Genomic DNA, 14152 nt, shown 5'->3' on the forward strand with positions numbered 1-14152 from the left:
AAACAGTACTTCCTGATGGGATGGGTGTGCGCTGTGAGAGAGGAATAAAGAGTGACAAGGGTTTTTTCGGCTTAAACAACTGGAAGAACGGTGCTGTTATCAACTGGCTTAAGAAAGATTAAGAGAGTTTATCTGAGGGTACATCCGAGGGAAGGTTAGTTCAGTGCTGGGCATGTATGTTTATGATGTGTAAGTCATGGCCAGGTTGAGTCTGGGGCTGAGGTTCAGGGGGTGTCCCAGACTGGGGAATTAAATGAATGGAACTTAGAGTGACTCGGAGAAGGGGAACAAGGCCCGAACATACTGCAATTCAAAGCTCTTCAAGAGGTAATGAATTTCGCCATAGAAAGGGAAAGAATCTCAGGTTGTTCTCAGGTAATAACTGTCCTAAAGGAAAAAAAAAAAAACATTATTAGGTGAAGTAACTTCACTAAAGACAGGTAAGAACAAGCAAAGTATGAACTAATTTAAAGATAGAATTTATTCTCTGATGGTTTACTCATGCAAACTGCACATAAAAGAAAACAGTACAGTTTGTGTAACATTGCAAATATAAGGACTTGAAATGCTAGGTACAGAAGTAGTGTGACATCCTGGAAGTCAAAATGGAATTTGTGTTTATACAACTAATAATGATTTTATTTGCTGAATACAGACTGATTTACAATGAAAGTTTTGCTATCCTTGGTAAGCTCATTAACTGTTTACATGACTTCTTACATTTATGTACTTTTATTTTACAGTTGCAAGAATTCTGTTACCAAAGAACTTTAACTTGCATAAATAATAAGATGAAAGAAAAATGCACTGAAGGACTCTGGAGAGTGAAAAACTGAGGCTTTTCCTAACCCATTTGAATTACAATAAAATAGCCTTCTAGAAGATTTCATTATTTTGTGCCTTTGAGATCAACTCCTTAGCATAACTATGGCAAACTTAGAAACTAGATTAGAATAGGATTAGAAATTGGTTACTTTAAAATTATGAAGTCAGTTAAAAATGAGAAAAATTTAGAAGTAGAATTATCAACTAAAAATGCTCTTATCTTTAGTAAGCCAAACAATGAAATTCCTATTATCTTCATACTTAAAAGTCCTGAAATGTCATTTGTATAATTTGCATCTTCCCCAGTTTGGAACTTAGGCAAGTGGGATATTCCACATAGGCTTTTTAAATGTCAGTCTCATTAGGAGACAGCTCTGAGACTTTAGGAGACAGTGCAGTATGGAGGCAGGATAAACTGCACGACTTATTATAAATGCACTAGAGATATTTACATAATGGAATCCTGCTCAATGCCAGAAGTTGCTACTGGGTAAGACAAAGAGCTATTTTACAAAGTTTTCTTACGCACATCTACTACATTTTTATGTTTAACAATTTAGTCTATTTAAAATATTGTACTGTATTTTGAACCTAAGTGCAGAATAAAAATAGTTAATGGCACATTAGAAAACTCAGTATCCCACAGATGACTGGATAATGAGGAAAGTGTACCTACAATCATCTCATCAGAAACAAGCTACGTCATGGAATGTTATTTGCCCAAGCCTGCACAGTAGTGACATTTGAACTGCAATCATCTATTGGCCAGCAGTACACTGAAGGCATCATTAAACATTCAAGCAGATTGCTGGCATAAACTATTGAAAGACACACACACAAACACACACTCTCCCTCACTCATATTTCCCACAGTATAATTACATTGTTCTATAGATAGATACTGGTTTTTTTCCCACGAGAAAACGTTATCAAAATTTGCTACTAAAAGATGACAATGCTTTCACAAGAATAAGTACAAGTTAGATCGCAAGTACAAGACAATGGGGGTAAACAGTCGTACATTTTCTAAGTAGTAATTTCAGGCTTTTCTGGCAACCATATCATACTTGATTATGCATAAACTTCTCAGTTTGTAACCTGAAATCTGCAAAAACCAAAAACCAAAAAAAAAAAAAAAAAAAAAAAAACCCAAAAAACCCAAAGTCCCAAAACTCCCAAAATAACAAGAGCTAATTTAAAAAATTACTAGATATCTGATAACCCTGTATTGTACATTATATAATTTCTTATTTTTCAGCCTCAAACATAGGTTTAAAATACTGAATTTAAGACTTAAAAAATAAAGTCATTTTTGAAATGCTGAAGATTCCACAATTTTTGTCTACTTAAAATCTTAAAAAAATGCAGTACTATTAATGACCTTGATTAAAGAACGTGCATAAAAGCACTGTATGTCTTTTATCATGTTTGCGCTCACTTAAAAAAAAGTGTTCTCTAATATACTTCCTTTTGCATAATGTGCAAAATAAAAGGCAAAAAGATTAAAAGCAAATTTCTATCTTCATCTTGCCTAGTGCTTTAGGACTTTGTTCACATCACAAAGTCAAGAGGGACTATGAAGAACTTTGGTATAAATGATAACAACACTACCGTCATAGTTGAGGATTAGGGGTAGGGAAAAGAAATGGAAGTGGGAAGAGAGATTCAGTAACACCCCCATTTATTAAAACACCACCAAATTAAAAGTGAAATAAACCACAATGAATTATGATACAATTTACACAATGAGCACAGAAAAATTAATATATCTAACAATATTTATAAAAAAAAGCAAAATCAGTCTTTTTCCAGAGACTAAAAACTGTTGTTCAGTCTGATCACCAACTTTAGAGCCAAATTTAATTTCAAGTAAAAAAAAAAAATTTACAACCACAGATTTCGCATAAATGGAAACTGGTCTTTCCTTGATTTCCCTTTGAAGTCACTAATGAGTATCTAAAACTGCTGCACTGCAGGTTTTAATCAACTTCCTGAGGGCTGCGACTGGGAGGAGGGAGCCAGGACAATCTGTGAAAGTGCAGGCTCTGTACTCTGGTCCGCCATCTGGGAGAGGACTGAAGTGGCCACAGCTTCTGCCTTTGACGTAGAACTGACTCCATTAGATGTGCTGACAGAACTGTGCTGGATAGCTTCTGCATGTGGACTACTTGGCACTGAAAGATCTTCTGAACTGTCATCTTTATCAGCAGCTACATGGATAAAAGAAAAATTGTTCATTTTCTTAAAGTATGTGTAAAAAGTATCAGTCAATCAAGTCAATACACAGAGTAAAAAGTTAGAAGGCGTTTTACTAAATTTTTACTTAAGATGGTATGACCAGAACTGAGGAACTGAAAAGGTGAAGTCATGAAGCACACAATTTTACCTGTAACACATCAAATGAGGAAACAACCATGCGTATGGGAACGAACACCTAGGTGCCTCAAAGAACAGAACTGAAGAAATAATTGCTAACTTATGCTAAGGAGAGGAGTTTGGGAGAAAGCCCCTCACAGATATAAGCAAACATCAAGAAACACATTGAACAAAGCCAGTTTATCTGCCTACATGTCGTTCTTAGGAAAAGATAAAAAAATTATAACCACACGCATAAACAAAATGAATCTTACATACAAATTACATTTCCAAATTATTCCCTCTGCATTCCCAAAACTGTATTTATTCTGGCTGATTTTCTGTCTACTGCAACCATGGACAATTGTAATACCTGATTCTAATAATGCTTACACATGAGAATAAGCAGTATTTAGAGTCCAAATGTCACCAGCTATTAGTTACATGAATTAACTGGGATTCAAGTAAAAATCTCTACAAAACTAGATGCTGCATTTGAAAAGATATTCAGGAAAGGGCATTCTAAATATGTGTGAAAATAAATCTATAAAATTTAGACCTGAACATAAATCTCCTACATCTTTCTTGTTTTAGCAAAACAGAACCGAGTAATTTCATTTAGTAAAAAATTTGATATATGCATATGTAAGTTATAAGGCACAATAACACCAACACCTGTAAGCCCAGCCTTCTGAGAGAACACTGCCAATGATACCATTCCTTCCTTGCCACAGGTCATTACTACTGTGACATTTCTTTAACGGGCCCCTTGTCTTTTCTTTGTAGACTTGCCATATTGGTATATAGCCTTCAACAATATAACTTAGCTTTGTTTACTTTTAAACATTGTAAAAACAGTACCATCTGGATGTATTTTTTTGAACTTGACCTTTTTTTCACTTGGCATGAAAAATAATGTGTATTTAGTGTTTAGAAGTGACAGTATGCAGGCTTTCTATTAAATCTGAGAATGAAGACTGGCCTGTTTATTAATGGGCAGATGCCCATTCTGAAAGCTAATTAGTAAAAAAAAAATTGTGGACCTTATGAATTGAAGCAAGACTTATCCCATAACATATGCCTATAATCCGAGCACTTGGGAGGTGGAGGCAGGAGAAGCATGAGTTCGAGGCCAGTATGGGCTACATAGAAAGACCTGTCTTAAAAAATTAAAAAAGACTTATCCCACAGTATGTAATGCAGAAGATGGAGGGAAAGGATATGTAGCAAGCACAGTTTAAGCTTGAATAAAATTCCCCATTCTAAGGATTGTCTGAAATATAGTTTTTCTAAATTTTGACACATGAGCCTCATATTCATGTACCTTTTTTTTTTTTGCAGTACTGGAGTTTGAACTCAGGGGCTCTACACTTGCCAGGCAGATGCTCTACCACTTTTGCCATTCCACCAGTCCTAAATCCATGTACTTTTAAAAAGAATGTTTTAAAATGTATTAATGAGATGAAATCCCATCTTCTCTATAATGTGCTATAAATGCAAAACTATTCCCCCAGATCAACCTTGACCTCAAGATACAATAAAAAAATCACAATTAGTTATCTTTTAAAAATTATATAACCAGAGGAATACCGTTCTGATCAAGCAGTAATGAATATTATAAAATATTTGTAACTCAGTTATTTAAAGTAGACAATACAATAGTTATGTTTTCAAAGGAGAGAAAATGCTGGTGATGACAGCTCATTTGTAGAGAACACTAAACAGCCCCATTTGTTTATTTTACCACATTCTTCAACAGAACAACAAGCTGACCTTTACCTAAGTGTTAAGTTCTAGGGACACATCAGCTTTCACACACAAAGAGGCTGGTGGGGATAAGCAGAATAAGGAAATGTATACTATAGGCAATGACTCAAACATTAAACATAATGGAGGAGTGCTTATCTACATACTTTCAGAATTAGTAAAGGAGTCCTTAAATAGCAAAGTAGGTCCTTCTTCTCTCTAGACATGACCCACCTTCAGTCTACTGAAAGTATATTCTTTCCTAATAAACTTTACTATCTCTTTTACTCCAAAAAACAACAATTAGGTAAAGTAAATCTTTAGGCGGTACAATGTACCAGTCGTCACTTATAAACTGTGTGATTATAAATTACATATATAAAATATCTTTGCAATGACGGCTAATTCTAGGAATGTGAGAGGAGAAAATGAACAGCATAATCATAAGTACTAGAAAGACACATCATGCTGCGCTCAAAGAGCTGTTACTTTTAGCTTAAAGCATATCTACTTTAAAAACAGATGTTTGACAATTCAGTTATATAGAAAGTTCACTGCCTATGTTCACTAATATGTTCAATGAAATTATTAGTACTCAATTAGGGCCTTCCACGTATGATTATAATTTTTATGCTGTATTCTTCATGAAACCCAAATATTTAAAATGTGTTTTTTTTCATTAAAGTTTTATATCAATCAATATTCCATGTGTTATATCGCTTAACATTTAGGGTCATGGTTTTCCCATGACTGAGGGGTTTCCTATAGTATGGTGCAGGACTTTCAGTGTTAAAATTGACACACCTTGTGACTGTGACTTAGGACCATCACTTACTTGCCAGACTTTGTAGTATTTTTTCATTTCTACTAAATCTTAAGTTTTCTTTCACATGTTTTGAAAGATTTAGTTAGTAATACAGTCAGTCACCATTTATAACTGCTGTATGAGACAACATGACTGAGGGTGAAATTTGTGAATTTCTAAAAGATACATTCACTTAATCAACTTCTATTGCTACCCTGACTATTAATCAATAAAAGTGAGACTGTACAAAGATTTCAAATTTGAAATGAAATTACTACAAAATTTCTACAGATTCCAATTATCTCTGAAGAATTGAAGAGAATTAATTTCATAGTAAATCTATCCTTTACTTAGGTTAATTTCATCTCCTAAATGACTAGACAGGAACAAACATAAGTGTATTTCCAAACAAAAAAAATGTCTTATTCGTTTCTTTGATTCTCACAGGCTAGTACAATCCATTCACTAAAATCTGTTAACCCACATTTTCAATAATATTATATAACAGAAGATAAACCCACATATTTATATGCTCAAAATATCTTTATAAAACAATTGTAGAAATGAATGAATATTTGGCTTGTATTTGCTCAATGTATACTGTCTGGATAACAGAGTTAAAAGTTTTGGGATTATCCAATAAATTATCAAAGATTAAAAAATTATAATTTTGAATTAAACTCAATTTAAGATGAGTTAATTTCTAATTTTATAGAATCATCTGTGTATTTCCTTTTAAACTATCAAAATTCAAGATGGCTTTCTTGTTGAAGAAAATCATGTATGCATAATGCTGAACTCAGTGGCTTCTATAGGAAATTATGTTGTTAAGTCAGATGGGAACTATAATGGCCTCATCCCTGCAGCAATCATTGTTAATATAAATCCCAAACATATTTCTATATGGTTCCAATTTACTCCACAATGTGTTTCACTATCCTGTCAAAGTGACGAGATATCAAATAACTGAGATTTATATGCTCAAAACTGACAAAAACCAGTGTTCTAAATATACATGGCAACTGAGAGTTGCAAAATCTATTGAATCTTTTAAATTAAAAAATATTGCCCATTCTGATGAAACTGCTTACAACGACTACAAGTAAAGATGGTAGCCATTAAGTTTTATCGTGAGCACCTGAGGAACTGTTTGTATCCAACACAAAATGTTTCATTCTTTTGAATTACTGACACTAGCAAATTAAAATGAAGTGGATACATATGGCTGAAACAATCTTCACATTTACAAATATCCTAAAATATCACTAAATCATAAAAATGAAAGCTATGGGTTATATATTATGAATGTTATCTAATGCATTCCCAACTCTGTTATTGCAAATCTGTGTGCAATGGACAAAATTGGCCATTTATTCAAAAGTAACAGCTGGTTCCAACATTGTGCATCTTATCAAAAACGAAGGACATTACAGAAAGGAAAAAGCACAATTAACCTCTAAAATGCTGAAACAGAAGAACTTCATTTTTTGGGAAAACATTTACAAGAAAACTTACAAGCAGATAATTTAAATTATTAAAATTAAAAATGCTGTTGTTTTAGCATTTTTATGAGTAATAAGATGGCTCTACATAAAGTTTCACAACAATAAAAATATTGCACAATGCTGTATTACCTAAGAAAGCAACAGGACCTGAAACTGAACCGTAAATGAATATTATACATTAAGTGAAGACAGCTGATTAAAAAGAATCTCCATTACTGAATGGGGTAGTGTTTCACCCTGTGAAGCTAAGACAAAGTATTATCCTGAGATAAACAAAATATCATTGCTACTTAGGAGTATATCTAAAATTTTTAGCTATACCTATTTTGTTAATTCTCATCAATGCCTAGAAAAAAACTAGAAGTAAATTTCAAAACTCTCTAGATTAAAAAAATTATACCCCCTCCCATACTCAAAAGCTCTTTAGATTCTAAAAAGTATACCTCTCACCACCCCATTCTATAACCTTGCAGAAATTCTGATATTTAATCTTAAATATTAGAACTACATTCTCCATTGTTTTTAATGGCGGCTCTGCTCACTCTGGCAGTATTTCACTGATGTAGCCTAAGGCGTAGGTAATGGAACATTACTCACTATGATAGCCAGATTTCTTCTGCATGGCGGTTACAGGGCAATCTTTATGAGCCAGAAGAAGCTGTTTCAGCTGTGCCACTTCATTTCTCAGCAGGGTGACTTCGCTCTGGAGAAGAAACAACTCATGTACCTTACCAGCATTAGACTACACCAATTTTCTACTGTTTAAAACAGCAAGGATTAAGATATAAAAATTGGACGTCTTTAGCAGGTCATTAAGGAATAAAGAAAATACGCTGCTTAAATATGCCTAATCAATGCATGTCAGTTTTTATATTTTAAAATTATACAAAACCCACAACTTATATAAAAATTTAAGTGAGATAACATCATAATGGGTAACATATTTCAAGCTTTATACCTGTTGAAAGTAATGTAAAATAATTTAGCATATTAGAAACATAAACATCAAGAGAAATAAGTCAAACAATCTAAAGGCAAGTCTGTTTCATCAAATAGTTCATCACATGCCAACAGTGAACTACAACACTTTACTTAAGCACAGACTAAAACTGATGCTTGTAACAACTCTAAACCCTGAGTGAAAAGTTATGTTTAGAATATTGTACTTAAGAAAAGAACAGGTAGATAATGATCAAAGCACAAAAGGTAAAATTCAAGAGTTTTGCTTTAAAAGATAATCTATTATTTAGAAAACTCATTTCTATGAAATACTGCAACTACTGGTGTCAACACCACTAATTATAGCTCACTAATGACACTATTGATGAGAAATCTGTTATGAATAATTCAATATTTATTATGCAAGTCTCCTCCACTTCCCACCTGTCAGCTTGACTTTGACACTGACATCTAAGTTTCACTCATTAATTTCCCTTTTTTTTTGGTGGTGGTGGGGTTTGACCTCAGGGTCTCACACTTCTAGGTAAGTTGTTCTTATCAACTTGACCCATATCCCTCAGCCCTTTTCTATTTTAGTTATTTTTCATCTGGGGTCTCATATTTTTGCCTGACTAGCCTGGACCACGATCCTCCTATTGATGTCTCCTATGTACTTGGGATGACAGGTGTGCACCACCACACCCAGACACCATGCCCACTTTCATGGTTAAGATGGGGGTCTCATTAACTTTTTGCTTAGACTGGCCTTAAACTGGGATCATTGCAATCTCTGCCTCCCAAACAGTTGCAATTACAGCTGTGAGCCATTCACTGTGCCCAGTCTATAATCTTTTATAATCTGGTAAATGTGGCCATATTGTTTTTAACTGTGTTTCAAAAATATTCTTTAACCATACCAAAGACTAGCAATACATCTTAAGTTTATCATGTTCTCACTGCCAATTAGTCTGAAGTATATGAAAAACCAGTATTTGTCCTGACTTATAAAAACAGCAGTCTTGAATGACTAGTAATACTATTGTCTCTATCTAGAAAGTCTTTCCTGTGTCTTTCGCTTTGCTAATTATTTCACTCATCTTTAACAGGCAACTAAGTATAATATAAACTTGCATTGGGAAAGATGATAGGCCTCCATTTCTGTAACCCCACAGCCATATACATATGAATATATTTAGACAAAGCTGTTTCACTCAGTACTTTTCACTCTAGATTGCAAATTTTGGTGTACTTGTTTACCACTTCTACCAGACTGAGAATTTCTTGAGGGCAGAGAGCATCCTTCTCTATGTATCCCTGGAGCATAGTACACAGTCTACCATGGGCCGAACAGAGAGCTGTATTTTAGTGAGGTCTACAGTAATTCTATGTTCAGGCAATAAAAACTATCAGAGAAGGTGAACTAAAATAGCTTTAATAGAGGAAAATTAGTCTGAGGTCCTGATTCCATTATTTATACTAACAATATTACCAACATAGCTATATTGTTTACTCAGTTATGAAAGGAAGCATCACCTAATTACAAAATTTTAAAATCACAACTCTCTTCTCCCTTAAATACTCCACACATTCATCATAAACTAGATTATGAAACAAAATGCTATATACGATAAAATTACTGAGAGTTACATGAATTGATGTATACAAAATACTGATTTAAGGACTTTGAGGATTAAATATTAAAACAGTATTGCTGGACATAGTGGTACATACCTGTAATCCCCACACTTGAGAGGCCGAGGCAAGAGGATTGTTGAGTTTGAGGCCAGCCTAAACTAAACAGCGTGTCTCTCAAAAAAAAAAAAACCAACCCCCAAATCCTTAATATCCTTATGAACTCATATAAAATTAAATATATACATTCAAATTCTCTTTTTAAAGACAAGTTTGGAACTAATGAATGGGACATTAGAGTCTATATTTCAAATTTAACAGTTGCTTATGTATAACTGTTGATCTAATTAGATTACCTGGTCCATTAACAATTAAACAAATGTGAAGACGTCACTAGATCACAATGGGTCATGAACATTAAGGATTGAAAAGATAAGGCACTTGATTCTTATTGCAATTTGTATTTGTGCTCATTGAATTTTAATTTGAGTTAAACTTTCAGTGATCACCGGAAAAGATCAAGAAGGGAAGGGGAAACTAATATATAAGTTATAAGGGAAATACTGGATAAAGTGGCTGCATAAATTATGATTTTAATTATGAAATTTTTCTATAAAAAGATTAGAAGGCAGGTAAGAAGAGAGGGATACTATATAACAAATATAATGTGAAGACTCCTCTACACAATGATATTAGCAAGTAAAGTTAGAAAGGTTGCTTGGTTACTTACACACAAACACACATACAGAGTTTACTTAGGTCCAAGTAAATTTGAGGAGATGGTTAAGCCATAAAGAGATTTAATATTAAATTAAAAAAATGTGTACACTTCTACCATCTACTCTGTGGATTATTTTAGACTACTTTTATTGGCTTCTCACCACACAGTTTGATGTGTTATTGTGGATATAAAACCTTATGCTTGACAATAACTAGATCTTTACAATATTGAAAACATTCAGGGTTTCACTAGAACTATACATATTTTGGGAGCATTTTTGTAAAATGAATAGGAAAAGGAATAGCCCCTCTATTATTCTCACATTGAATTACTTGTTTTGTGTCTGTGTCCTGTCATAGATCACAAATTCTTTAAGTGAAAAGACAATGTCTTTTTCACTGTTACATCCCCTGTTATCTTATGACTTCCACACAGGATGAATAAATCACATTTGCACAGTATAATTACAATACATTTCTATCCCATCTCATTTGATCTTCATAATCATACTTATTCTATCAGTTTGGCAGATGGAGAAGTAAAGGTTCAGGAACACTTTTAGTGAAAATAAGTACTATTCTCAAACCTACAATAAAACACACAAAGTAGAGGTAGTATCAATATTACTCCTTACCCCTTCTAAAATACAGTTAAAAACTCAGGAAAAAAAGGGAAGACAGTTACATCACAGAATAATATTTTTTTCCCAGCAATTTTTCTCCCATCCAAGTACTAACCAGGTCCAACCCTGCTTGGCTTCCAAGTTTGATAAGATATGGCACGTTCAGGGTGGTATGGCCATAAACTTTTTTTTTTGGTGGGACTGGGGTTTGAACTCAGGGCTTTGTGCTTGTAAAGCAGATGCTCTATTGTTTGAGCCACACCTCCAGTCCTTTGCTAAATAATTAAACCAAACACACATTGTATAGTATCTTTGAATTGTTGCTACTTTTTCTATTTCAAGTAGTTAATACAGAAATAAAATATTGTTTAGGTACTAGTACTAAAAGACTTGACCCAATTACCTATAAGTCAATGAATCAATAAACAAAACCTTTTCACATCATTAACGTTTTAGTGAAAAATCCTCACGTATTCAGCTTTTATATTTGAAAGTATTTTTCTATCAATTTATTGAGCTTCTACTCTACACCTATTTTGCAATTTCCAAGTTTTAAAAAGCAAATTCCAAGCTGGGTGCTGGTGGCTTATGCTTGGAATCCTAGCTACTTGGGAGGCTGAGATCAGGAGGATTGCAGTTCAAGGCCAGCTTGGGCAAAAAGCAAAAAGTTCTCAAACAATAGCAGGCATGCACTTGTCATCCCAGTTATGGCAGGAAGCATAAAAAATGAGGATCATGGTCCAGACTGGTCTGGAGGAGTGGCTCAAGTGGTAGAGCTCCTGCCTACCAAGTGCAAAGCCCTGAGTTCAAACCACAGTACCACCAAAAATAAATAAATAAAATAAAATCCACAACAAAAAAATCTTTCCCAGTTTTATCCATAGAATAATTGTTAGAGCTACTGTCTATAAAGAAACGAGGATGGCTTTTGGTACACCAAGGGAACATACTAAAACAGTAAACTGAAAACTGACCCCCATAATGAGTATAACTTAAAGACAAAGCAGGTTAACACCAGCTTCTATGCCCTCCCTCATACTGGGGTTTGAACTCAGGTCTTCATGCTTGCTAGGCAAGTCCCCTACCACCTGAGCCATGCCTTCAGTAAGTTAACAACATTTTAAGTAAAGAATAACAGTAATAGAACAAATATTACTTCAAAAATGCAGTAACTGATAGCTAACAGTATTCAATTCTTAGTGTAATTACCATAAATGTCTGTAATATACTTTGATGAAATTCCTTTTTTTAGCAATAATTTTAGAAAGCTAAAACCTGATTAATGTAGTGAGTGGGGCAACGAAGTTGAATAATTACTATTTTCTTTAAAATCAAATATGTACTTGGTGAGATAATGAACAACCACGTGTCAATACTCGTTAAACCTTTTAAGTAACCATGGGTCATTACTGCCCACTACACTGATCAGCTAAACTTCTATGTCACATGAAGGATTATTAAGGATATATAGAATTGACGAATGTTATCACATAAAGTAGAATTTAATTATTTCTTTGACATTCAATTTTCTTTACAAGTCATTCTGCTCTTCACAGTTAACGGTTTTGCTGTTGGCAGCCTGAAAGAAATTTTTGCTCCATGAATTTATTATAAGCATGTTAACTCTTAACACTCTGAAAAACTAAAATCTGTCACACATTTAAAAACTGTTTTTAATCCCCTTATGCCACTATTTTCATCCTGGTACATGTCATTCTTATAATTTTACCTATATTTAGGAAGTCATTTCTATTCAAATTCTACACATATGTTTATCTATCAATAGATCTTTCATTAGTAAAAAAGGATCATGCTATACCTTTAATTATACAACCAACTTTTTAGTAATTTGAGGTGAAATTCACATAACAAAAAGGCAGCCATTTTAAAGTGGCATTTAGTACATTCAGGATGTTGAGTAAACACCACCTCTAGATATAAAACATTTCCATCGCTCTGGTAAGTAGTTTCTCCCCAGTCCCACTCCATCACACTAAAATATGCATCCTGTCTCTATGGATTTATCCATTTTGGATATTTCATGTATGTGGAATTATACAATGTGTGATGTCTTATTCTGACTTCTTTCCTCAGCATGTTTTGAGGTTCATCTCTGCTTTAATAGTTATTGCTTTTCATAGGTAATATTACAACTTATGTATGCATATAGAATAATTTATCCATTCCTTCCGATGGACATGTGGGCTATTTCCAGCAACTTTCTTGCTGCCATGATAGCATGTTACAGATACTTCCCAAGGTTAATATATCCAGATAGATTGAATTTTTTAATCTTTTTTTGAGAAGTTTTTTTTTTTGATTTTTTTTTCTTTTATTATTCATATGTGCATACAAGGCTTGGTTCATTTCTCCCCCCTGCCCCAACTCCCTCCCTTACCACCCACTCTGCCCTCTCCCTCTCCCTCTCACCCCCTCAATACCCAGCAGAAACTATTTTGCCCTTATTTCTAATTTTGTTATAGAGAGAGTATAAGCAATAACGGAAGGAACAAGGGTTTTTGCTGGTTGAGATAAGGATAGCTATACAGGGCATTGACTCACATTGATTTCCTGTGCGTGGGTGTTACCTTCTAGGTTAATTCTTTTTGATCTAACCTTTTCTCTAGTACCTGTTCCCCTTGTCCTATTGGCCTCAGTTGCTTTTAAGGTATCTGCTTTAGTTTCTCTGCGTTAAGGGCAACAAATGCTAGCTAATTTTTTAGGTGTCTGCCTATCCTCACCCCTCCCTTGTGTGCTCTCGCTTTTATCATGTGCTCATAGTCTAATCCCATTGTTGTGTTTGCCCTTGATCTAATGTCTACATATGAGGGAGAACATAGGATTTTTGGTCTTTTGAGCCAGGCTAACCTCACTCAGAATGATGTTCTCCAATTCCATCCATTTACCAGCGAATGATAACATTTCGTTCTTCTTCATGGCTGCATAAAATTCCATTGTGTATAGATACCACATTTTCTTAATCCATTCATCAGTGGTGGGGC

General features: G+C 34.0%; 1 protein-coding gene across 1 annotated transcript in view; it reads right to left on the reverse strand.

Moving 5' to 3' along the window:
* Positions 1–463: 463 nt before the first annotated feature.
* The window catches only part of Atf2 (activating transcription factor 2), an 83658-nt gene continuing 69969 nt past the window's right edge, over positions 464–14152 (reverse strand). The window contains exons 13-14 of the mRNA XM_074071139.1: positions 7834–7939; positions 464–3035 (exon numbers count right to left, since the gene is read on the reverse strand). Coding sequence (XP_073927240.1) covers positions 2809–3035; positions 7834–7939 — 333 coding nt within the window. The 3' untranslated portion in view covers positions 464–2808. The remainder of the gene's footprint in view (positions 3036–7833; positions 7940–14152) is intronic.

The sequence above is a fragment of the Castor canadensis genome, chromosome 4 (genome assembly GCF_047511655.1).
Source record: "Castor canadensis chromosome 4, mCasCan1.hap1v2, whole genome shotgun sequence".
Classification (NCBI taxonomy): domain Eukaryota; kingdom Metazoa; phylum Chordata; class Mammalia; order Rodentia; family Castoridae; genus Castor; species Castor canadensis.